At 45.1% G+C, this 27,443-nt stretch overlaps 1 protein-coding gene across 12 annotated transcripts in view; it reads right to left on the bottom strand.

Moving 5' to 3' along the window:
- LOC109909465 (unconventional myosin-XVIIIa) overlaps positions 1-27,443 on the bottom strand; it is a 166,522-nt gene that overhangs the window by 77,315 nt on the left and 61,764 nt on the right. For 4 of the 12 annotated variants that reach the window (XR_004203938.1, XR_004203939.1, XM_031795565.1 and 1 more), the window contains exons 1-10: positions 18,648-18,788; positions 17,519-17,768; positions 15,420-15,467; positions 11,870-13,468; positions 10,590-10,691; positions 10,280-10,342; positions 7,061-7,126; positions 4,840-4,927; positions 2,952-3,058; positions 1,574-1,750 (exon numbers count right to left, since the gene is read on the bottom strand). Coding sequence is in view for 10 of the 12 variants with exons in the window: in XM_031795565.1 (XP_031651425.1) it covers positions 1,574-1,750; positions 2,952-3,058; positions 4,840-4,927; positions 7,061-7,126; positions 10,280-10,342; positions 10,590-10,691; positions 11,870-13,468; positions 15,420-15,467; positions 17,519-17,557 (2,289 nt within the window). In the remaining 2 variants the exon portion in view is untranslated. Of the gene's footprint in view, positions 1-1,573; positions 1,751-2,951; positions 3,059-4,839; positions 4,928-7,060; positions 7,127-10,279; positions 10,343-10,589; positions 10,692-11,869; positions 13,469-15,419; positions 15,468-17,518; positions 17,769-18,647; positions 18,791-27,443 lie in introns of those variants that run through there. The other 8 variants (XM_031795558.1, XM_031795560.1, XM_031795559.1 and 5 more) reach the window with 4 other exon arrangements.

The following is a 27,443-nucleotide window of genomic DNA, read 5'->3' as shown; positions in this document are numbered from 1 at the left end:
AGTTCCATTATGAGTGATGAGAGTTAAGTAGATAATACAACCTACAGGCCTCCTCAATACGGTCACCTCTAAATCTCATTAGGATAATTGGATTTCATTGTCATGTTGTGGACCACTGAAGACGTCCCTCTCTATCCTCCTAGTCATCTCTCCTGTTTTAATTCATCCAACCTCCTCTCCCTAACAGGAAATACTATGACATAATAGCAAGGAAATACACAATAAATAATAGCATTAAGTACACCCCAATGCGTACATCAAAAAACATGCATCATACCATTCTAAACGGAGAATAAACCAGAATCACGTCAGTGGAGTGGTACAGATACACTACCGTTCAAAAGTCACTTAGAAATCTCCTTGTTTTTGAAAGATAAGCACATTTTTTGTCCATTAAAATTACATCAATTGATCAGAAAAACAGTGTAGACATGGTTAATGTTGTAAATTACTATTGTAGCTGGAAACTTAATATTTTTTTATGGAATATCTACATAGGTGTACAGAGGCCCATTATCAGCAACCATCACTCCTGTGTTCCAATGGCACGTTGTGTTAGCTAATCTTAAAAGGCTAATTGATCATTAGAAAACCCTTTTGCAATTATGTTAGAACAGCTGAAAAAATTGTCCTAATTAAAAAAACAATAAAACTGCCCTTCTTTAGACTAGTTGAGTATCTGGAGCATCAGCATTTGTGCGTTCGATGACAGGCTCAAAATGGCCAGAAGCAAAGAACCTTCTTCTGAAACTCGTCAGTCTATTCTTGTTCTGAGAAATGAAGGCTATTCCATGCGAGAAATTGACAAGAAACTGAAGATCTCATACAACGCTGTGTACTACTCCCTTCACAGAACAGCGCAACCTGGCACTAACCAGAATAGAAAGAGGAGTGGGAGGCCCCGGTTCACAACTGAGTAAGAGGACAAGTACATTATAGTGTCTAGTTTGAGAAACAGACGCCTCACAAGTCCTCAACTGGCAGCTTCATTAAATAGTACTTGCAAAACACCAGTCTCAACGTCAACAGTGAAGAGGCGACTACGGGATGCTGTCGTTCTAGGCAGAGTTCGTCTGTCCAGTGTTCTTTTGCCCATCTTAATATTTAATTTTTATTGGTCAGTCTGAGATATTACTTTTTCTTTGCAACTCTGCGTAGAAGGCCATTATCCTGGAGTCTAAAGAAGGCCAGTTTTTTTCAGCTGTGCTAACATAATTGCAAAAGGGTTTTCTAATGATCAATTAGCCTTTAAACTTGGATTAGCTAGCACAACATGCCATTGGAAGTGAGTGATGAATGCTGATAATGGGCCTCTGTACGCCTATGTAGATATTCCATAAACAATCTGCAGTGTCCAGCTACAATAGTCATTAACAACATTAACCATGTCTACACTGCATTTCTGATCAATTTTATATATTTTTAATGGACAAAAAATGTGCTTCTCTTTCAAAAACAATAACATTTCTAAGTGACCCCAAACTTTTGAACAGTAGTGTATGTAGTGTATGTTCTCATGAAATATGTGTCTGTGTGAAGACATGCATCTGCTGTGTGGGTCCTCTCTCCTCACCTTCTCGGAGTACATGGAGGGAGCGCTGAGGGGATTGATGATGATCATGTTGGGCCCGGCGTGTGTGTGGATGAGGTTTCCCCCGTAGCGCTGCCGCAGGGAGTGCATCACACTGGACTCATTGAGGTACTGCAGCAAGGCCAGGTCCTCAGAGCGGTCAAACGACGGGGGGTTCGCCTGGGACAGGAGCAAAGGTCAAAGGTGAACGATTAATGACTGAGAAGTGTTGTAATACTAGAGCTTTATTAAAGGAACACTCAGCAATACGAAAACATCATACATAACTGAGACTCTGGCTGTCTGAAGTGGGACTGCTCACAGAAACGAACAAAAACTACAGAATTCGGATCTGCCAAGACTACCACCTTGCCTTTTGATAAGCCAAGTTTAAGTTTCTCCAGGTTGCCTACACCTATTTCATATTTTCAGATTGATTTAAAAGTCCTCTGTAGGGGTAGAGGCTAGGGGTCCATATGAGACTGGAAATCTGACTAGTAATGTCTTGAGTTTCACTGAGGAGTAGAGGAGCAGTATTAAGAGACGATGAGCAGAGATTTAGTATGCCACACCATGACTTGCCACCAGGAATCTGATGCCAAGTCTTTGATGCAATTAAAACAGATGTCTCCTTCCAACCTCAGACGGGTCCAAGTTTGCACTTCCTTAATCAAACAGATGGTTCAAACGTTTGATTAGATGACGACCTTGACACTGTTGAAAACACTAACTGTCCAAAGTCACCCTTATTATCGGTTCACCCTACGAGAGTTAAATGACTGTACATAACACCAGGAGGGGATTTCAACTTTTTCTTTGTCCTGAAAGCAGAGCAGACATCCTCTAGTCAAGGTCTTGGAGACAGCATGTTGTGAATGATGGGAGGTTTTTCTGCATTGTGCCAGAACAGTTTTTAAAGCGTCCTGTAACAGATATCTCCGTGATTCGGGCCTGGTGCCATATCTGTGCGAGTCACCTGATTGAGGCCTGCCAAACTCACACCTGTTCCCCTCTAACCTGTCCCCCTGTCCACAGACGTCCCACAACCCCTGGGCCAGATACAGTCTGCATCCTGGCTGACCATCTGTGTTTGATTCTGGCTCCAGACGGGATGACTGACGGGTGCCAAGACCCCTTCCCTCCATCTTGGATATTTCCCCTACATGCCCCCCCCAGGTCGATCTCTGCTTCATGGACCTCCTAACGGACTAGCCTATACCCTAACGGCAAACCTAAGATTGACTTTACTTGATTGCATAGACTATGTCTTCTCCTTTGACCCTCTAAAGGAACTAGAGTTTAGCCCCATAACAAAACTAAGATGGAGTCTGTAAAATCAAGTAAAATACATTGAATGTGTAGTCCCCCCCCCCACCCTTACCTTCTCCACGTCATCGTCATCTACGTCCAGTACTGTCCCGTCATGTTCCAGTTTGATCTTCACCTTCCCCTCCGGCAGAGAGCCTGCCTCCGTCTTCAGCAGCGTCGCTATGGACACACAAACAACTTATTGGGATATACCGCGCATTAGGAAAGTATTCAGACCCCTTCACTTTATCCACATTGTGTTACGTTACAGCCTTATTCTAAAATGGATTAAAATAAAATATTCATCAATCTACACACAATACCTCATAATGACAAAGCAAAAACATTTTTTTTTGTTGGTGGAAATGTATTTTAACAAAAAAAACAGAAATACCTTATTTACATAGGTATTCAGTCCATGTGCTATGAGACTCTAAATTGAGCTCAGGGGCATCCTGTTTCCATTAATCATCCTTGAGATGTTGCTACAACTTGATTGAAGTCCACCTGTAGTAAATGATTGGAAAGGCACACAACTGTCTATTAAAGGTCCCACAGTTGACAGTGTATGTCAGAGCAAAAACCAAGCCATGAGGTCAAAGGAATTGTCCATAAAGCTCCGAGACAGGAGTGTGTCGAGGCACAGATCTGGGGAAGGGTACCAAAAAATATCCGCAGCATTGGAGGTCCCCAAGAACACAGTGGCCTCCATCATTCTTAAATGGAAGAAGTTTAGAACCACCAAGACTCTTCCTAGAGCTGGCTGCACGGGTAAACTGAGCAATAAGGGGAGAAGGGCCTTTGTCAGGGAGGTGACCGAGAACCCGATGGTCACTCTGACAGAGCTCCAGAGTTCCTCTGTGGAGATGGGAGAACCTTCCAGAAGGACAACCATCTCTGCAGCACTCCACCAATCATGCCTTTATGGTAGAGTGGCCAGACGGAAGCCACACCTCAGTAAAAGGCACATGACAGCCAGCTTGGAGTTTGCCAAAAGACACCTAAAGGACTCTCAGACCATGAGAAACAAGAATCTCTGGTCTGAAGAAACCAAGATTAAAATCTTTGGCCTGAATGCCAAGCGTGATGTCTGGAGGAAACCAGGCATCGCTCATCACCTGGCCAACACCATCCCTACGGTGAAGCATGGTGGTGGCGGTGGCACCTCCCTGACAAAGGCCCATCATGCTGTAGAGATGTTTTTCAGCAGCAGGGACTGGAAGAATAATCTGGATCGAGGGAAGGATGAACAGAGCAAAGTACAGAGAAATCCTTTGATGAAACCCTGCTCCAGAGCACTCAGGACCTTAGACTGGGGTGAAGGTTCACCTTCCAACAGGACAAAGACCCTAAGCACACAGCCAAGATAATGTAGGAGTGGCTCTGAATGTCCTTGAGTGGCCCAGCTGGTGCTCGGACTTGAATCTGATCAAAGGTCTCTGGAGAGACCTGAAAATAGCTGTGCAGCGATGCTCCCCATCCAACCTGACAAAGCTTGAAAGGATCTGCAGAGAAGAATGGGAGAAACTCCCCAAATACAGGTGTGCTAAGCTTGTAGCGTCATATCCAAGAAGACTCGAGGCTGTAATCGCTGCCAAAGTTGCTTCAACAAAGTACTGAGTAAAAGGTCTGAATACTTATGTAAATGTCACATTTCAGTCTTCTTTTAATTTATACATTTGCAGAAAAAATAAATACATTATTTCTTTGCCATTATGGGGTATTGTGGGTAGATTGATGAGGGGAATTAAACATTTTAGAATATTACTGTAAAGTAACAACATTTGGAAAAAGTTAAGGGGTCTGAATACTTTCCGAATGCACTGTAGCTTATTGGCTGGAGTGTGCACATACACGATATCAGGAAAAAACATTAGCATATAGTTTAAAAGCAAGGGTAAAAATGAGCAGGGCCAGAGCTCTGCACCTCTCCTGATCTAAAATGTAAGGCAAGAACTTACCCAGGGAGAAGCCATCCTTGTGGACCAGCCAGACCTTCTCTGAGCCGTACCATGCCTGCTCTGCGGCTATCTGCTCCTCTGTCTTCACCTGGAAGTGATGGTGGAGAAGACAACAGTCACATACACACAGCAGAACAATGACCTTAGGCCAGGTTACCTTTCACGGGGCCTTTCTGTGGCTGCAGTAGCTACCACTCAGCAGTTTTCAACCAAAGAGAGGCTTTAGATTTGAGAGGACATGTGCTCCCTACACACACACCTGTTCACATCAATAACATTCACTCATGTGTGTTTAAAGTAGCTGGTTATCAGGCCAGCGTTGAGAGCTTATAGCATGTTACACAGTTATGTATAGTGGCATTGTAAATAATGGGCTGACAGCGGGTATGTAGAGGACTTGCTAATAGTACATGTGATGAAAGGCAGGGCGCTGGAGAGGCTTCAGTAGAGTAGGCAGAGGACTTGCTAATAGTACATGTGATGAAAGGCAGGGTGCTGGAGAGGCTTCAGTAGAGTAGGCAGAGGACTTGCTAATAGTACATGTGATGAAAGGCAGGGCGCTGGAGAGGCTTCAGTAGAGTAGGCAGAGGACTTGCTAATAGTACATGTGATGAAAGGCAGGGTGCTGGAGAGGCTTCAGTAGAGTAGGCAGAGGACTTGCTAATAGTACATGTGATGAAAGGCAGGGTGCTGGAGAGGCTTCAGTAGAGTAGGCAGAGGACTTGCTAATAGTACATGTGATGAAAGGCAGGGTGCTGGAGAGGCTTCAGTAGAGCAGGCAGAGGACATGCTAATAGTACATGTGATGAAAGGCAGGGCGCTGGAGAGGCTTCAGTAGAGCAGGCAGAGATAAAAAGCAGTTAGGATTTGAAGGAGTCCCAGATCACAAATCACAGAGAGCCATTTCTCCAACTCGGCTCAGAGTGTCACCTAGAAATGCCTGACTGCTCTGTGTTACCATGCTTGACCTTCACAAAGTCTCTCACACTCCACTGGACATGACATGACATGACATGACATGACATGACTGGCTGTGTGTGTGTGTGTGTGTGTGTGTGTGTGTGTGTGTGTGTGTGTGTGTGTGTGTGTGTAAGAGAGGCAGTGAAATCTGACAGAACATGAAGTATCAGTGAACCGAATCTGTACAAAGACACTGTTGGATGCACATCAATGTCACACAGCATGGTGGGTGAGGGGAGGGAGGTGTATTAAGAGAATGGATACACGATCCACACAGCACAGCAATACAACACAACACACAGAATGCTAGGGATGGACTGTATCCCGAGGGATGACAACAAGACAATAAAAAGAAAAGGACACACAGATAAAAAACATATGAAATTGACAGAGTGGAATTTAGGCCTACATACTGTTATTTTTATAACGCATAATCAGCCACAATCAGATGAAGTTTTTTGCAGCGTCTGTCTCATTGTCTCTTACTGACGTCATGCAATGACATCTACATGAGACAAAATGTGATGGAATTATTGATCCTGTGGAATCCACACAACCACGAATCTTAGGTGCCATTGAACAAGTTTATTTTAAAAAATAAAATAAATTCTCCCCAATTTCGTGGTATCCAATTGTTAGTAGTTACTATCTTGTCTCATCGCTACAACTCCCGTATGGGCTCGGAAGAGGCAAAAATCGAAAGCCACGCATCCTCCGAAACACGACCCAACCAAGCCGCACTGCTACTTAACACAGCGCGCATCCAACCCGGAAGCCAGCCGCACCAATGTGTTGGAGGAAACACCGTGCACTGCGCCCGGCCCGCCACAGGAGTCGCTGGTGCGCGATGAGACAAGGATATCCCTACTGGCCAAACCCTCCCTAACCCGGACAATACTAGGCAAATTGTGCGTCGCCCCACGGGCCTCCCGGTCGTGGCCGGCTGCGACAGAGCCTGGGTGCGGGCCCAGAGTCTCTGATGGCACAGCTAGCGCTGTGCCCTAGACCACTGCGCCACCCGGGAGGCCCCCGAACAAGTTTAATTTTGAGTGCTGATTTTCCCCTGAAATGTTCTAATTAGGTGAAAGAGGGCCAAATGTGCAGGTAGCTTGGCTTTGAGTGAATACTATGCAGTTGTGTTTGGTGGGGGTAAATGAAACACAGCACACAGGGTACACAGCACTTCAGGGGTCAGTGGTGGGAGTGGTGGACGTGGGAGGTGGAGAGGGTGAATTACACACAGGCACAGCAAAGGTCAGACCTTGGGTTGTTGGGCAGCGGCGTGAGACACCTGAAGGATGGCCACGGGATCCTTGTCCACCTGTCCCTGGAGGACGACAGGCGTGAGGGAAGGAGAAGTGGTCAAAGGTCATAGTTAGAGTGGAGTTACAGTGGAAAGATGGGTAGCAATCCACCAAACACAAAACATCATGTCCAGTATGTCATCATCCCTCATAATCATGAGCCGCTGGAATGGAGAGATGTACAGCGCCATCAGAAAGTATTCAGACCCCTTGACTTATTCCACATTTTGATACATTACAGCCTTATTCTAAAATATATTCAATCGTTTTTCCCCTCATCAATCTACACAGAATACCCCATAATGACAAAGCAAAAACTGGTTTTTGAAATGTTTGCTAATTTATTAAAAATAAAAAAAGACTGAAATATCACATTGACATAAGTATTCAGACCCTTTACTCAGTACTTTGTTGAAGTACTTTTGGCAGCAAATACAGCATCGAGTCTTCTTGGGTATGACGCTACAAGCTTGGCACACCTGTATTTGGGGAGTTTCTCCCATTCTTCTCTGCAGATTCTCTCAAGCTCTGTCAGGTTGGATGGGGAGCGTCGCTGCACAGCTATTTTCAGGTCTCTCCAGATGTTCAATCGGGTTCAAGTCCAGGCTCTGGCTGGGCCATTCAAGGACATTCAGAGACTTGTCCCGAAGCCACTCCTGCGTTGTCTTGGCTGTGTGCTTAGGGTCATTGTCCTGTTAGAAGGTGAACCTTCACCCCAGTCTGAGGTCCTGAGTGCTTTGGAGCAGGTTTTCATCAAGGATATTCTCAAGGATATATGCTGCCACCACCATGCTTCACCGTAGGGATGGTATATGCCAGGTTTCTTCTAGATGTGACGCTTGGCATTCAGGCCAAAGAGTTCAATCTTGGTTTCATCAGACCAGAGAATCTTGTTTAACTAACTCATCCTTCATTATTCTCTGAAGTTTCGTTTAGAGTTTTGAGACAAATTTTAAAACATTATCAGATATCATCAAGCCAGTGTTTACCATTTAAAGTAACAAGAACATTATGTAAGTTATCAGGGTCAAGACCAGGGAGGGATGGGAAGAAAGAACTGCGGGATGCAAAGAACTAGGAGAGGTCAGGCTCTATGTCTGTGAGATGAGCTAATGCATCATGACACATCATGTCATAAAGGGGAGCCAGAGAGAGCAACGAGACAGGAACACCTGCCAGTCATAAATCACACACACTGCGACTGCACACCACATGGGGCAAACAAACATGCGGCACATCTTAATCAGGGGACTATTCCACTGCCATGCTACTGACAAAACAAAAAATGCACTGGTTTGGTTTGTCAGTTTCCATACAGGTCAAGGTCTGTTTGATTTCCCTGGAGGCATCTAGACACTATCACCGTTTAATACCGGCTTTGTTCCAAAAACAAATGAGGAAGGGAAAACACCAAGCACCATTACAGATGAACCTTACATAGACAGGCAGGATGAGAGAGGGGAAAGTTAGAAGAGGAATCTAGGCTTACATTCCAACGTGCCACATGAGCACACACTTCAACCTGGTCGCCAGAGGGGACCCCTGGGGGCCACAGTACCTGAGGGGGGTTTGGGGCTGGGGCAGGACAAAGGGTCGGGGCTGAGGCACAAACTGCCGGCTCCAGCTAGCCATACAACAGCCACAGATAGAAACAGCCAAGCACCAATTAGAAAGAAAGAGATAGAGGGATAGAGAGAAATGGAGAGAGAGAAATGGAGAGAGAGAAATGGAGAGAGAGAAATGGAGAGAGAGAAATGGAGAAAGAGAAATGGAGAGAGAGAAATGGAGAGAGAGAAATGGAGAAAGAGAAATGGAGAAAGAGAAATGGAGAAAGAGAAATGGAGAGAGAGAAATGGAGAAAGAGAAATGGAGAGAGAAATGGAGAAAGAGAAATGGAGAGAGAGAAATGGAGAGAGAGAAATGGAGAAAGAGAAATGGAGAAAGAGAAATGGAGAAAGAGAAATGGAGAGAGAGAAATGGAGAAAGAGAAATGGAGAGAGAAATGGAGAAAGAGAAATGGAGAGAGAGAAATGGAGAGAGAGAAATGGAGAGAGAGAAAGAAAGACAAAGGAAGAGAAACATGAAAAAAGTATAAATATAAAACATGAATTGACAAATCCAGTGAAAGTTGACAGGTGACAAAACAATAATGGCAACACAAAGCAGCATAGACATAAACAGTCAATTAATTGAATGAATAGTGAACATGAGAACGCAGTAACCCAGTCATGCATGGATATGGTTGCCTGACGACTCAAATTGTATTATTCCGCTGCTCTACATTCGCTACATACACAGGTACAAACAAACACGCATACAAACACACATAAAAGACACACTATACACACACCTGGATTGTGTGTTGTAGTAGACTAGTGGCCTGAGGGAACACACACATATATATTGTCAAATCTGTTGTATTTGCATTATGATGTATATTACTGCCTTCATTTTTTCTGGACCCCAGGCAGAGTAGATGCTGCCTTGGCAACAGTTAACGGGGATCCATAATACATACAAAATAGAGTTTGACTGCCATGAATGAAGTAATATGTAGTGAAAATGAGAGGGTTGTACAAAACAAAGTCATCAGCGATTGGACCATTTCTAGCTCATCAAGTGTATTCTAGCCAACACAAGTTTTCAAAATGCTTTACCCATGTGTGTTCTGGCTCTGGCCCAATCCATCGGTTTCTGGGACCAATCAGAAGGGTTAGAATGTGTTTGCGTTCTAGAAATCGTTGGGGAGGCACTCAGATCCAAACTAATTGTGGAGTAGAAACTAATGCCCGTGGGCGTGGCGTAGCATTTGGCCGGAGTAAGGCGTTTGGGTAGCCAGGCAATGGATATGGCCCATATTAGTAAATCTGTACTTTAATTAAATGTGCCTGAAAGGAAAATTACTAATTACTATTAGCTATGAAGATAAAGATTGAACATCCAGTGAAGAAAGTAAAAAGAGAAGGAGCGATAGAGAGCATGATAGGTTGTTAATGGAAAAGAAATAAGCACCTATAAATTCATTATTGGAATGTTAATCAACGTGTCCTGTTAAAATGAATTAAGGAAAGAAAGTAAAGATTAAAAAAGTGAAAGAGCAGAAGCATGTATCTAGGCAGTCCAGATGGGGAGAGAGTGGAAATGAGGAGAGACAAGGAGCGAAGGTGGGTCTTTACAGGCGCACTGAAGATCCTGTCCAGGAGTCTCTGAGCCTCTTCAGTGGGACTGAGCGGCGCCTCCTGGAGGTCAGACCATCAACAGGTTGAGCTATGAAACTAGGCTATCAAAGCGCACTATTCTAGCAGACTACATTCAACACTGTTTCATCGACAACAGAAATGCATTCAGGTTTTTTCACGCTGTGAGATGTTCACTAGATGCCATGACAATCCTGAAGTCACACACATACTTGGTTACAATACCTCACTTCCACAGCATAGCAACAGTGAACTGAGTGAATGCTGTGGGGCACACAAGTAAACACACCTTTAGGGTTATGGTTGGGGTAGTCTTTGATGAAACGGTTGATGACTTGTTCTGCGGTGAAGCCTTCTCAATGGGATCAGAGGACAGGGGAGAGGCTGCCACCTTCCAATGGTACACACAGATACATCCACGCCGTAATGTACACACACACACAAGTAGTCCATAAGATAAGGAAATTATACAACCATGTTGAACAAACTCACAACAAGCCATGCTCTAGATGTCCAGAGTCTAGCTAAGATAGTGAGCAAATTATCAGTAGAGGGATACAAAAGCCCACTTGGATGTGAAATCATTCAGATCTCAATGCACAGGGCAAAGCCAGGCAAAACTATAAGTAGCTTGGGTAACAATACACAAGAAAACTTTACCCTTAAACAACTATAGCAAACTCAGATAGCTACAGTAGCAGTCAAAGCCAGCTTGTGGTCGTCTAGCAAGTAAACAAAGACCCTGAGAGGCCGGTAATTGCCAAAACTCAGCGAGAATCCAGCAAAAAGACCAAACCTTTTTAACATATCTGGCATCTGCAAAATGTGTAGATAGTTCTCTTATCCCAACGCCTGCCATGGTGGCTGCAGCGGGGCTTTGAACTCTTCTCCCAGAAAGACAAAGTCACTATCAATAATTATCTCTGTGGGTCTCCGTGGAACTCCAGGCCACAGCGACAGAACATTCCACCCCAATACGCTTTTTCCTCCTTTGGATACACCCCCCTCCCCCCAGGCTAACTTCAATAAACAAGGCTTCCAAGCTGCAGATGACAGCAGGGTCTCTTGGGTTGAGGCAGTCGGATAAAATAGCTACTGAACTTGTTGTTTTTCTGGAAGCTGTCTCAGCAGCCCTGGCGTCTTAGAGGAGAGACATGTGAGGAAGGAGAGCTGTGTGAGACAGGCTCCATCCCCCAAGAGAAACTCAGAGAAATATGGAGCTGGTATCAGAGCAGTGAATGCAACAAAAGCTTCAGCCCCATGAGACTGCACCCTTTAACAAACTGAGAAACACTGACTTTGTGCAAATGAGAAAGTTCTGGAGAAACAAACAAGTTCAATAGGGAGTTGAGTCCATCATCGTGGCCCCAAAAATGGAGCCTCAACTCTGCTAACAAGTGGAGAACTCAACAAGATAAGTGAAGTTAGTTAAAATACCCCCCCCCCCCCCGCACACACACACACACACACAAAAAAAAACTCAGTTATCATGGAGATGCAAAGAGTGCTTTCTGTGCGATTAACATCTGTTTTTTCAAGTGGTCCATGCAGTGAGGACAGTAAGCCTACCTCAAGCTTCTTCACGGTTGGCAGTTTGGGGGGCGGGATCAACGCCGGTGGTGGAGAGAGGGCACTCGCCTTGGGAATGATAAAGGCGGGAGGAGGGGAGAGAGGCGAGACCTTTGGAGGAGTAGGGGAGAGAGGCGAGACCTTGGAGACTGGGACGAACCCTGCAGGAGGAGTACTGGGGGAGGACTTAGAGGTGGGAAAGGATGCTGAAGGGGGAGTGACAGGGGAGTATTTAGAAGAGGGGATAAAACCAGCAGGTGGGGAAAGGGGGGTATATTTTGATGCTGATATTAACCCGGCAGGTGGGGAAATGCAGGCTGATTTTAGTGGTGGGATAAAGCATGATGTGGGAATGGCTGGGGAGGATTTGGGGGCTGCAGTGGAAACTGAAGGAGTAAAAGCATTGGATTTTGGTGATGGTACAAACCCTGCTGGAGGGGAAAGGGGGGGACATTTTGGTGGTGGGATGAAGCATGATGGGGGAATTGCTGGGGAGGATTTGGGGGCTGCAGTGGAAACTGAAGGACTAACAGCAGTAGATTTTGGTGCTGGTACAAACCCTACTGGAGGGGAAAGGGTGGCTGATTTTGGTGCTGGTACATACCCATTTGGTAGGCAAAGGGGGTATGATTTTGGTGCTGGTACAAACCCAGCAGGTGGGGAAAGGGAGGCTGAGTTTGGTGGTGGGATGAATCCTGCAGGAGGGGAGAGCGGGGAAGGCTTTGGGGCAGGGATGAAGCCTGCGGGGGAAGACCTGGAGGGAACCGAGATCAAATTAGAAGCCATAGGATGAACTTTAGCAGGTACAGCCGACACAGGAGTCTTATCCTCCTGTTTTGAAACTGGGCCGACATTAGAGATAGATTTAATCTCAACCAATTTAGGGCCTTCTTTTTTCTCTCTTTTCACTGCTTCCTCTTGTTCTTTTTCAGGCGGCTCATCCATGCGTGTGCGAGGGCGGTTCCTGGTCCTCCCGCGGACCATGAGGCTTGCCAGCCCTGCTGATATATCGTCCTTCTCCTCAGTCTTGATGGTATCGTGCTTGAAAGAGAACAGTGGTACCTTTGGGACCTTGGGCACAGATGTTGGCGCTTGTGATGGTACCAATTTAGGAGGTTCAGGGGCATGTTTAGTAGGCTCAGGAGCTGGAGCATCCTCCTCTTCTGCAGGTAGTGCCTTCCGCACCACTTGACACACCACCTTCACTACCTTCTTGAGGGTAAGGCTCGGATCATCGTTGTCCAGGTCTGGCTGTCTGGCACCTCCATTGGCAGAGTTCCCATTGACGGCACTGACGTTAACGGATCCGTTGGGCTTGCTGTTTCCGTTCAGCACAGGCTCAGGGCTAATTATGGAAGCTCTGCGTGGGTCAGGGCTCCTGAAGTGCTGTGCTGGCGCCTGGATCGGAGGCACTAGACTTTTGAAGCGTTCAGGGACCTTTACAGCCCCGCGTACCCTGGGTGGCGAGGGACTCCTGACCCTGACTACGGGATGTGTCTTGGCTGGCTCAGGGCTTTTGGTGCAGAGTAGGCCCCTGCTAGGCTCCAGACTGGGCACGGACTGGGAGCGGCTACTCATACTGCCACTGTCGCTGTCTGACTACTCACACAACAGGGAGGGAGAGAGCAGAGCAGCAAGACACATGAGAAACTAGAACAGACTTAAAGTAAACTCACACAGTTTATCTTAAAGCATATGCAAACTCCACTTTGGTTACTAAACCAAAAACTTAATCTGAGCAGTCATGTGTTTGTCTGGATCGTCTGATACTGTATGTATGGTTGACCAAAGGGATCACAGGTCCTGTTTGCTCTCCTGGACAAGCGTGCTGTTATGCTCACCCAACTGCCACATGCCTGCCCAGGTTCTGAAATAGAACAGGGTGGGTTGATACGAGAGGTGGAGGGTGGGCGTTTCAGACTGAGATAGCAGAGGTGTCTATGGGTGCTGACTTGGCCCCCTTTCTGCACTGCAGCACCTCACTTCTAATAGCAGATCTAATGGCACACACACACACAAACAACACCTTCGCTCAGCTGCAAGAAAATCCTGCTATATCACTCAAACACACACACCTGTGCTGAATCCTTCTCCCAGCTGCATATCACACACTAACACACTGTCCTCCCTGACCTCACTCTCCACACTACTGAGCCCCATGCCAATGACACTCATTCTTATCTCTCCCCTAGTATTTCATGCTTGAATTATCCCTCCTGTCCTTATGATAACCCAACGCACTGCACTGCCTTCCACAGACGGAGCCTACTTCCACCTAAGTGGTTAACCGACACTTATGGAGGTCGACAACACTTGATTGCAATAATAACCTGCTTTAGTGTTTCATCTTCCCCTCCTCCTATGCTCCAGTCGCTATAGTACCTGAAATGGCTCCATGGCACCCAGAGGGGGCTTAGCTGTGGTTCCCCCCAGACAGGAGGCTGAATGCTGGGAATGCAGCCTGTGGGATACCGGAAGGCTGGTGATCAAGGCCTGGTTCCCTGCTGGCTCTCTACTGTTCTTCTGTCTCTCTCCCTGTCTGCACTGCTGCAGAGTAAGTATTAAAAACACTGTGTGAGCTCTCAGACAGAGGTCAACTGTGGTTCTCCATCTAACCAAGCTGGAAATGAATATATTCATAAACTCTTGAGGGACAATAAAAGTTGACAAGAAACATACTTGTTTATTATCAAAACCAATAGCCTTCATCAGGCTGTCAGAAACACGTTGGTTTTAATTATAAAGTATTGTCCCCCAAGAGTTGCTGAATATCTTTCATATTTGTGCGTGTGTTGCATATTATATCGCCACGCGGCCCTCATAAACTGCCTGTCTGTTAATCTTTAGGCTACATTGAGATATGGCTGCAATTTCCACATCGAGGCTACAGATTATTCAGGAAAAAACAATGTCATTTGAAAAGAAGGCATTATACTATTTACAAAGCAATTACAGACACCACACACAGCGCTGATCCCAGTTTGTTCTGAAATTAAAAAGTGTAACTGTCTGCGACATTACATCCAGAATAGAAAAATAACTACAATCTCCCACGCTGTGCCTCTTTTCACATCGGCTTGTTAGTAACTGTCTCCTATGGTGGCGAGAAAGACTTGTCTGGTGTCAGGAGCTACCAGGGTGTGTCTGCTTCCAATGGCTCAGTTGGTTGAAGCACTGTGCTGCTAGCAAACCTCCAGGTAAGAGACCAGTGATGTGACAGGCACATCTCAATAGTCTGATGGGGCTTCCTCTCCTCAGCTGTAAGGATACCATAATGGACTCCAATTCCCAGAAACCTATGATCCCTTTAGTCACATACTCTCAGATTCCTGATTAAGCCTACAGCAGGGCTATTTCAATTCCGGTCCTGGAGGGCCAACACACTTCTGTCCTTTGTTTCTACTTGGCAGTTAATTGCACTCACCTGGTGTCCCAGGTCTTAATCAGTCCATGGTTAGAGAGGCTGAAAAGTGTTTCGGCCCTCCAGGACCGGAATTTAATAGCCCTGCTCTAGAGCTTCACAACATGAGAACAATATCAGTCAACTTACACCCTGATTTGATATCTTGGAGCCTGGTGGTCTGACCTCTTCTTTGACCTAAAGGTTTTGGTAAGACAAGGAACTAAGGTCAAAACCTATGACACTTTGAAGTAGTGGTCACTCGCCAGGGTTACTTGCAGGAAACTCCCCTCACTGCACAACATGCAAAACACACACCATGCCGCAAACCTGGATGTACACTATGTGGAAGAGCTATCTACCACACACCACATGGTGTCCTTTTAAAAGTGAAAGTTAACATTATTCAGACACTAAGCTGTAGCCACATTAATTTGGCCAGTTTCTATGTAATAGAAACCAATAGCATGAGAACTACAAGGCCTGTGTCACGCCCGTTGAAAGAAGAGGACCAAGGCGCAGCGTGGTGAGCGTACATTTTCTTTTTATTAGAAAAGACGCCGAACAAAACAATAAACACTACAAAACAAACTGTGAAGCTCAAGGCTATGTGCCATAAACAAAGTCAATTTCCCACAAAGACAGGTGGGAAAAGGGCTACCTAAGTATGGTTCTCAATCAGAGACAACGATAGACGGCTGTCCCTGATTGAGAACCCTATCAGGCCAAAACATAGAAATACAAATAATAGAACACAGAATACCCACCCCAAATCACACCCTGACCAAACCAAATAGAGACATTAAAAAGGTCAGGGCGTGACAGCCTGCTTAAAATGGCTTTGGGTTTATTTTGATGTATTTACCACTATGATCTATTATTTTGGGTAACAGTTTGGGGACGCATCAGTTTACTGTGGAGCTACATAATGTGTTGTGATGGTCAAACAAAATGGGAGTCAAACAAAATAAAATCAAAAGCCAGCTTGGCAGTCAGAGCTCCCCTAGAATAAAGTATTTGAAGCGATATCACGGAGCTCGTCATTCTGCCAAAGCAAATTACTCCAGTCAAGGTTTTTACATGGTGAGTCAAACACTGACATTGGATCATGCATATGATGACAACGGTTACTTTTAGCACACTGTCAGAAAACCACAGCAGAGGCATGGCTGTCAGACCGCAAGCTTTCAACGACGTGACACTCTCAAGCCACAAAATGGACGCTTAGTGGAGGTGTGATACATGCAGGGCACACATTTCACTAGGCCCAGACACCAATGTAACCCACCCATGTCCCCACACCAACGTAACCCGCCCCGTGTCCCCACACCAACATAACCCGCCCCGTGTCCCCACATCAACGTAACCCGCCCCGTGTCCCCCACACCAACGTAACCCACCCATGTCCCCACACCAACGTAACCCGCCCCGTGTCCCCACACCAACGTAACCCGCCCCATGTCCCCCACATCAACGTAACCCGCCCTGTCCCCCACACCAACGCAACCCACCCCATGTCCCCACACCAACGTAACCCGCCCTGTGTCCCCCACACCAACGTAACCCGCCCTGTGTCCCCCACATCAACGTAACCCGCCCTGTGTCCCCCACACCAACGTAACCCTCCCCGTGTCCCCACACCAACGTAACCCGCCCCGTGTCCCCCACACCAACGTAACCCGCCCCGTGTCCCCCACACCAACGTAACCCACCCCGTGTCCCCACACCAACGTAACCCACCCCGTGTCCCCACACCAACGTAACCCACCCCGTGTCCCCACACCAACGTAACCCACCCCGTGTCCCCACATCAACGTAACCCGCCCCACACCAACGTAACCCACCCCGTGTCCCCACATCAACGTAACCCACCCCGTGTCCCCACACCAACGTAACCCACCCCGTGTCCCCCACATCAACGTAACCCACCGTGTCCCCACATCAACGTAACCCACCCCGTGTCCCCCACACCAACGTAACCCACCCCGTGTCCCCACATCAACGTAACCCACCCCGTGTCCCCACATCAACGTAACCCACCCCGTGTCCCCACATCAACGTAACCCGCCCCGTGTCCCCACATCAACGTAACCCACCCCGTGTCCCCACATCAACGTAACCCACCCCGTGTCCCCACATCAACGTAACCCACCCCGTGTCCCCACACCAACGTAACCCACCCCGTGTCCCCACATCAACGTAACCCGCCCCACACCAACGTGCTGTGAGGAAAACTGAACAGGACTTCCCTTTTGCTCCCAGAAGGAAAAGCGTGATGAGAATGCCATGTTGACTGCGCTGATGTCATGAGCTGTGCCGGATGAGGGGGGACAAGGGGGAGAGCAGGAATGGAGAGAAGAGCTGGACAGACGGACGGACAGATGGATGGAAGGGTAGATCTTCACAATAGAGGCCAAAATCACTGGATCTTCAGTCTTGGGGCCGCAACAAGTGGGATAGTGGAAGGACCACGTGTCGCAGTAAGTGAGGTGAACAAGTCTAGTGTGCAAAGAAAAGAAAGAGAGGGGGAGGGACAACAGAGGGATAAGAGCTCTCCTAAAGATACCCAAACATACATAGCAACATACATGAACATACTGTACACAGAACCAAGACTCAACCATTCAGTTATGATTGACAAGTGATTTGTGGAAATGTTGACCTCATGACAGTAAAAAACAAACAGAACACCATTATAGCAATACCTACATATGACCTTTGGGATATTTCCCCCCCAGAACAGAGAGCTTTAGTGGGGGTCAGTCAGTCTGAAGACTGGCTCCGGCTCTCCAACCACAGGCTCTAATGTGTCTATAACAGGGGGGTTGTTGAGTTCTGCTGCTTATCTGTTATCTGCTTAAGACCGTGGGTCAGCATTGCTAATAGCATAGTTCACTATACCAACACACAATGAACAGTTAACGTGGCTTTTCCAACAGAGGCGAGATTCAAAGACACAAAGGCTCCATTCAACTTCTGCCCAATCTGCCTATAACAGTCAGTTCCAGACAACTACCATCACAGCCTTCCTGGCAGACACACTCCTTTCACTTCTATTATTACACTATTCTACTGGCACATATGCTAAAGCACACAGATCAAACCAAATTAACCAAGTTGCTTTGGCTAACACTACACCAAGGCTCAGGCAACAAGCTGTTAGCATAGCTAGCTAGCATCTCCAGAGCCACAATGGCTCCCCTTAGCTGAGCCTGAGCTCAGTTGCAGTGAGAGATAGCGAGCCCCCCTCATTGTCAGCCCTAAAAATAGTGTTACCATCCAGGCCCCTGGCAGAGACAGTCACACAGTCCACAGATTCCTCCACAAAAGGCCTCTCCCTTTCCACCAACAATCCTGGAAACACAGCTCCTCCTTTACCTGCTGTCCTCTGTGAAGGTGATTTGTGTAGTTCGGTTTGGTAGATCCAATCCTTCTCTGACCGAAATACGCCCTTAAAACAGCGTTGGCGGTAACGGGAGTTCAACCCAGAGTTAGTAGTGTGTGAGAAAGAGCTGAGATAGCCGGCGGACTCACGTCACGTCACACAGGGCACAGGCTGGGGAGAGGAGCCCCCTGATAGGCTGACTATTCTAAGAGAGACAAGGAGGGGACAGCTGTCACGATACCAGGGTCCAGAAAGCTACAAATAGCCCCCCAGAACCAACACTGCTGCCACTAATGCCTCTCCTGGTTCCCTGGCTAGCCCCCCACCCTACCCCCAAGAATTCAGGCCAACTAGCAGCACTCTCGCTCTCCCTCTCAATCTCGTTCCCTTTCTCTCATGGAAGTTGCTGTCTCCTCAGCTGCTCCGTGGGGACCCCTGTGAAGTCAGTCAGTGTGTGTGTGTGTATCAAATCTCTGTTGTGAATATGAGGAGTGATGGATGTCTGATAATGGTAGTGTAAGAAAGTGTTTTGTTGTTTTTAGACAGTCTACTGTGAGCGTGTGTACTACATACCTGAAGGTACACTACTCAAATAAAGGTTAAATACATAATAAAGGTGCATATGTGTTTTGATATTGAGGGAAGTCCTTTCTCCTGTGTGCAGGTCTGTGTGAGGCTGGGTGTGGCAGAACGAAATGCAGAAAAGGAGGGGAAACGCATGAGAAAACCAGAAGCGCTATGACATGGGGCACAGGAAATGACACAGGGCTTGGTGCCTCCCTCACTCTCACACCAGGGAGGAAGGATGCTGTAGTGCACACTGGGAACAACATTAGGCATCAATCCTCACACATTCTCTCTCTCTCTCTTGATGAGGGGAACTGTAATAAACAGTCAACAAGTAAACAAACAGTGGTGCAGTGTCACTAAGGGAAGAGGCACAGAATACCATATTGATACAATCCTAAAGGCACATAAATCAATGCTATTATCTACTCATAACCTGGTAACAAAACAAGCCCTTGGGCCACTTAATATAATATCTGAACTATTTCTCAATATCCTACTATTCTCAATGTTATATAACTAAACACCAGTAGAGGGCAACACTTCCTATTCAAGGCCTTGTAAATGTATACACCTCCTTCACATAACCACTAGAGGGAGTAAGAACACTAAATATAAACCAGCCTGTACGTTGTGTGACAGAGCAGCAGCACAAAGACAAAGAGCAGCAGCACAAAGACAAAGAGCTGATTTTTCACCAATCGAAACAAACTGACAAAAATCCAAGTCATGTGCGCCACAAATGCTTTGTAACAGTAAGACAAGGCTAGGCTAGGCTGTTATCCAGTTAGCTGTGTGTGGAGTGAGCTGAGGGGAATCTGGGCAGATGAGTGTTGAACTGTATACTGGACAGGCGTAGCCTGCAGTGCTGAGGCAGAGTGGTTCTAGAAGCTGGCCAGAGAGGTGTAGTTGGATGAAGGGTGGGAACTGCTACACAAGGCTGATTTTAGAAAGTGGAGCATGGTAATACAGTGATGTAACTGAGTTAGTGTGTGTGGTAGCATGCATGCTCGCTACTACGTGTGCAAAATGTGCATGCAGTGTGTGTATGTGTGTCTACTTGTCTGCTGTGTATAACACATGTATTAATGCATAATAACCTTATAGATCAGTGGTACAATATAGTACAGATAAACCTATCTGATTTCATGACATGATCATTGTAACAGTAACTAGAAGTTGTTCCAAAGAACACTGATGATAAGAGAGACAGAGCGGTCTGGGAAGTGTGTCTGTTGGATGCTGTGTGACGGCGCTCCCATCCCTCTGTACGAATGGCAAACAGTAGGATCCAAGAGGAATGTAAGGTATGAGTTTGTCAGCAGGGAAGAGCAGGAACAACATGCTGCCTCTGACACGCACACAGAATGTCCAACCCCCTCGACACTCAACTGCATGGTATTCAACACAATATTCACAGTACCCACAGGGGAAACAATGCCCTACATTTCGCAAAACACATTTTCATTGAAAACACAAAATCTGGGTTACATTTGATTAAAATTCCTGTCAATTCAGAGATTGAATCAGTCGGTCCCCCCTCCGAACGAATTCCATGTCGCCCAATTCAATTGACAGGAATGTAAAATGAATTGACCCATGCTCTGGTAACACACACACTTCCTCCCTAATCCCTAGTCTTCCAGGTTGATTGGTGTGTATGAACCAGGATGTGAGTGCTTCTGTAATACTGTGGCCATCTGCTGCCCAGGCCTGTTGACAGGAGAAGCTACCTTATCTAGGAAGGGTATTAAGGGGATATCACAAGTCATTGAGGAATCAGCCCTCTCAAATCAGTGCCAAGCACACTCCCTGTTCATATAGTGAACATGTTATGGCAGCGAGGTCATTGCTTCTAAACACATTGATTACTTCTATCCTCGGAGCTGTAGTCATTAATGCCACTGACTCAAACAGGATAATATCGGCCATTCATTTTGAGGATTGCTTTTGGTTAAACTGTCATAGAAGATCGCATCTTCACAATAAAAATAAAAAAGTCTTCCAACGCTGAAGGTCAGTTGTGTAACATCGTCATAATAACACAGTCATCCAGGACGAGTATACATCCCTGGCTGCTAACAATGACTGATGTTCCCTGAGGGAGAAACCCAGTGATTAAGCCAGTTGTCTGTCATCAGACATGTCCTGGCCAGCCTCTACATGGCACCCATCATACACAGCCTAATACAACTGAGGGCTGTGCCATATGGACAAAATATCATATCAAAATGATTTTCTCATTTTTTACTGTATGGCGGTATTTTACAGTATTTTATATTTCAGAATAATATGTTTTAAATCTGTTTTATGAGTAGCTCATGACCCGAGGATGGCAACAAATTAATTCTAAGTGGTTTTAATAGGATTTCTGCATTCTAATTGTTTATTACTCAACCAAACTAGAACAAAACTGAAAGTGAAGTGGTCTAATTTGTAGAACTTTGATTTAGCACTGTATCAACATATCGTTATAGACGGGATGGTAATGATCCATACCGTTATGTGGATCCATACCGGTATACCTTAACAGACAATACATCACCCAGTCATTACACACCACCTAGAGCCCAAATCCTCTATCATCACACACATAACACGTCTTTTACATTACAACAGAAAAAGAGACATACACACAAAGTATGTACCCACAAACACACGCTGTTGTTTGTTTCAGGTTTTGTTTTCTGTCCTTAAACACTCCCAAAATACTGACTCATAGAAAGAATAGCCACAGCCAATAGGGTAGTTAACAAGGCACAATAATACCCATTACAGTATTCAGAGGAAAACCATTAGCTCAACACAAACACATTTGACATGTTTAGTCATTTGCAGATGCTCTTCTTATTCAGAGTGACTTACAGTAGTAAGTTCATACTGGTCCCCCCATGGGAATGAAACCCACAGCCCTGGTGTTGCAAGCACCATGCTCTACCAACTGAGCCACTCGGGACTGCACGCACACACACAAAATCTGTCTTGAACAGTCCTCATCAAGACCATGACGGTACAGTATGTTCACAATAGAGCTCACCATCTGTCAGCTAGTCAGCCAAGACAAAAAAAGTATTATTATTATTTTTCTCACCTTTATTTAACCAGGTAGGCTAGTTGAGAACAAGTTCTCATTCGCAACTGCGACCTGGCCAAGATTAAGCGTAGCAATTCGACACATACAACAACAAAGAGTTACACATGGAATAAACAAAACATAGTCAATAAAACAGTAGAACAAAAGAAAACAAAAAGTCTATATACAGTGAGTGCAAATGAGGTAAGATAAGGGAGTTAAAAACTTCTTAGGGCTGCAATCCCGTTAACAGGATCGATATGACAACAGCCAGTGAAAGTGCAGGACGCCAAATTCAAAACAACAGAAATCTCATAATTAAAATTCCTCAAGCATACAAGTATCTTATACCATTTTAAAGGTAATATTGTAGTTAATCCCACCAAAGTATCTGATTTCAAATAGGCTTTACAGTGAAAGCACCACAAATGATTATGTTAGGTCAGAGCCAAGTCACAGAAAAACACTGCCATTTTTCCAGCCAAAGAGAGGAGTCACAAAAAGCACAAATAGAGATAAAGTTAACCTCTCTAGGGTAGGGGGCAGCATTCTGAATTTTGGATGAAAAGTATGCCCAAAATAAACGGCCTGCTACTCGGGCCCAGAAGATATGATATGCATAGATTTGGTAGATTTGGATAGAAAACACTCTAAAGTTTCCAAAACTGTTTAAATAGTGTCTGTGAGTATAACAGAACTGATTTAGCAGGCGAAAACCTGAGACAAATCCATTCAGGAAGTAGTTTTTTTGTTTGTTTTGTAGTTTTCTATTCAATGCCATTACAGTATCCATTGACTTAGGACTCCATTTGCAGTTCCTATGCCTTCCACTAGATGTCAACGGTCTTTAGAAATCGTTTCAGGCTTTCTTATAAATGAGGGAGTAAGACCAGTCTGAACGAGTGGACGCAGAGTCTTTTCAGGCGCATGTGCATTTCTTGTTTACCTTTTATATTGACAATGTTATTGTCCGGTTGAAATATTATAGATCATTTAGGCTAAAAAACAACCTGAGGATTGAATATAAACATTGTTTGACATGTTTCTATGAACTTTACGGATACAATTTGGATTCTTTGTCTGATTGTTTTGACTGAGTTTGAGCCTGTGGAATACTGAAGAAAACGCGCTAACAAAACGTTTGTTTTAGGATATAAAGAGACTTCATCGAACAAAAGGAACATTTATTGAGTAAATGAATGTCTTCTGATTGCCACCATATGAAGATCATCAAAGGTAAGAGATTCATTTTCTCTCTATTTCTGAGTTTTGCAACGCTTCTGCTTGGCTGGTTACTATTTGTAATAATTTGTCAACTGGGCTATGTTCTGGGCTAGGTATGTTCTGGGCTAGGTATGCTTTCGCCGAAAAGCATTTTAGAAATATGACACTGTGGTTGGTTTAACAAGAAGTTAATCTTTATAATGACCATTTCCGTAATTGAATTTGGCGCTCTGCAACCTCACTGGATGTTGGCCAGATGGGCACATACCCTAGAGAGGTTAATCACTAACCTTTGATGATCTTCATCAGATGACACTCATAGGACTTCATGTTACACAATACATGTATGTTTTGTTCGGTAAAGTTCATATTTATATAAAAAAATCTCAGTATACAATGGGCGCGTTATGTTCAGTAGTTCCAAAAACATCCGGTCAATTTGCAGGAATACTCATCATAAATGTGGATGAAAATACAAGTGTTATACATGGAATTAAAGATATACTACTCCTTAATTCAACCGTTGTGTCAGATTTCAAAAAAGCTTTACAGAAAAAGCAAACCATGCTATAATCTGAGAACAGTGCTCAGAGAACAAATACATATATGTGCCATGTTGGAGTCAACAGAAGTCACTTACCTTTGATGATCTTCATCAGAATGCACTCCCAGGAATCCCAGGTCCACAATAAATGTTTGATTTGTTCGATAATATCCATCATTTATGTCCAAATAGCTACTTTTGTTTGTGCGTTTGGTAAACAAATCAAAACTCACGAAGCCCGTTCACTAGTTGCAGACGAAATGTCAAAAAGTTATTGTCAAACGATGTATGGAATCAATCTTTAGGATGTTTTTAACATAAATCTTCAATAATATTCCAACCGGAGTATTCCTTTGTCTTCAGAAAAGCAAAGGAACGGGGAGATACCTCTCATGTGAAATGAGCGTGACCAGCGCGTGACTGTTGCCAGACCTCTGACTCAATCCACTCTCATTCGGCCCCCCTTCACAGTAGAAGCCTCAAACAAGTTTCTAAAGACGGTTGACATCTAGTGAAAACCTTAGGAAGTGCAAGATTACCAATATCCCACTGTAACTTCAATAGGGGCTGAGTTGAAAATCGACCAACCTCAGATTTCCCACTTCCTGGTTGGAATTTCTCTCAGGTTTTTGCCTGCCATATGAGTTCTGTTATACTCACAGACATCATTCAAACATTTTTAGAAACTTCAGTGTTTTTTAAAAATCAAATACTAATAATAATATGCATATATTAGCAACTGGGACTGAGGAGCAGGCAATTTAGTTTACTCTGGGCACCTTTCATCCAAGCTACTCAATACTGCCCCTGCAGCCATTTAAGGCAATAAATAGCCCATGGTGGCGAAGTAATTATAATACAGCAATTAATCACTGGAATGGTAGATGTGCAGAAGATGAATATGCAAGTAGAGATATTGGGGTGCAAAGGAGCAAGATAAATAAATACTGTATGGGGATGAGGTAGGTAGATAGATGGGCTGTTTACAGATGGGCTATGTACAGGTGCAGTGATCTGTGATCACAATAGAGCATCCTCCCTTGTTCAACCCCTCCCTATAAGGCACCTAGGTTGTAATGATACCAGCCTGGAGGAGAAGGTAACTACGGGCTCCTGAAGCCCACTCTGGCTAGGGCTGCTTGTTTAGCTAATGTATGGGGCCTTTAGCTTAGCAAAGAGCCCCCCCCCCCATTCCTCAGTCTCTCCATCTCACACAGGGTTCATACAGACAGTGGCAAGTCAAATTCAAGGACTTTCAATTACATTTTCAAGCAGTAATATTTATTTTCAAGGACCATCAATTTCAAATAGTTCCTATTAAGCAATTGTTTCTAGTCGCCAACAGATATATCGTGACCAACAGTATATTGTCACAACCTCATGAAAAAAACACCTAACTTACTATTCATCACTACCTTACACGTTCTACTCAATAATATGTATTTCACTACTTATTTACTACATAGATGAGTGGTAAGTCAGGACTGATGATGTTGACTGATTTCCTTATATGAACTGCAACTCAGTAAAATCTTTGAAATTGTTGCATGTTGCATGTATATTGCTGTCCAGTGTACATTATATTAAATTGTCTTTATATTTAAATGGTCTTTATACTGTATTTCACCAATATTTGGGTCCAACGGGCTGTCCCAACACATAATGACATGAAAGTGAATTCTGACAGTGTAAAAGGCCCTTAGTTGTCTCTAGAATGCTGTATTCTACACCCATTTGAAGAGAAACAAGTTATTATTAATGTCTCTCAGAGGACCCTATTTACATTTTAGGGGACCCCACATGGTCCCCGACCCCAAGTTTGGGAACCACTGTACTACTAACCTCTCTCCTGCTTGCTTCAATGCTTCCTCTCTCTGTGTATCTCCTTTGCCTCCTTCATTGCAGCCTGATTCACCACTGTCTGTCTCACTACTCTCTATAAAGAAAAGGTATTTTGTTATGAGAACTTATAGTAGCCCATCTTTTGATTATAGCTAGCTTAACTTCAGTCAACTGATCCTGCTGAGATCAGGCTCCGTTCAACGTTAGCATGTATTCATCACTACCTTACTTCTAGCCAGCTAGTTATAGCTAGCTACCTGGCTAACAGCCAGAGCCCTTGAGCTACATAGCTAGCTACACATCTGCCTGAAATATCAGTGACTATTACCAGTTGTACACTCATTCTCCAAAAGTCAGGAGGGGTTTGTTTGTGGGATCTGCTACTTGCCACTGTAAGTCTGGGCTGAGGTCATTTGTTTCACCTCTCAGCCTATGTCGTGGGCGGCCGTGACCAGGAGATCCATGAGGCATAGCACAATTGACCCAGCGTCATCTGGGTTAGGGGAGGGTTTGCCAGCTAGGATTTCCTTGCCCCATTGCGCTCTAGCAACTCCATGTGGCAGGCCGGGCGCCTGCAAGTTGACTTCGGTCGCAAGCTGGACGGTGTTTCCTCCAGCACATTGTTATGGCTGGTTTCCGGGTTAAGTGAGCACTGTGTCAAAAAGCAGTACGGCTTGGCATGGTCGTGTTTCAGAGGACTGCCCAAATGCCCACATTTCTAATCCCATATAAGACAAGTGCTGAAGTGAACAGAAAATCTAATGGCAGCAAAAACTTCTTATATTCTACATTCCAATGTATTGAGCAGTCTGTGCCCTTACTATCATAAACACAGTTGATGACTTTGTATACTTCCCTGTTCATGCTAAGAGTTCCAACGTGCCTCAAATCCACATGACAGTGAGTCCATTAGAAAGTATGTACTGTACATCAGCACTACTAATTCATAGGAGTACACTGCATTAGAGCTGAGCCCAAATACTTTCACACGGGGCCCTATGTATGTGCAATGGTTATACAGACATGCAGGCAGACGTCTGGTGAGACTTCGTTGCGTGGTGCCGCGTGGAGAGAGACCACGCCTGACCGGGCTCCACCCGCCATGTCTCCACTGTGCTCCATGGTGACAGATCTAGGTCACTGTCTCTATCTATCTATCTATCTCTCTCTCTCTCACACACACACACACACACACACACACACACACACACAAGTCCCAACCCTCTCCCCACATGAGGCTGGACGAGCACACAACAAGGCTCTTTGCCCGCCAGGGTGAACACACAAGGCCTGCCTGATCAGAGCAGGAAGGGCCAGAGAGGGCAAAGGCAAGTCAACCTGTCAAAACACACATCAATCATGCCATTACACAACCTTGGCATTTAACCTTCACTTAACATTTAACCCTCTACTTATTTTGTTTGACATACAACCATGGGCTATATTCTTTTAAAACTGGTAATGGCTGTCTGGGACACCCAGTTAAGACAAAGAATATATTATTCAGTAAGTAAAGTAGCCTATGGTATTATACTGCCC

This window comes from Oncorhynchus kisutch, linkage group LG18 (assembly GCF_002021735.2).
Source record: "Oncorhynchus kisutch isolate 150728-3 linkage group LG18, Okis_V2, whole genome shotgun sequence".
Lineage (NCBI taxonomy): Eukaryota > Metazoa > Chordata > Actinopteri > Salmoniformes > Salmonidae > Oncorhynchus > Oncorhynchus kisutch.
This window is presented reverse-complemented; position numbering and strand designations above follow the sequence as displayed.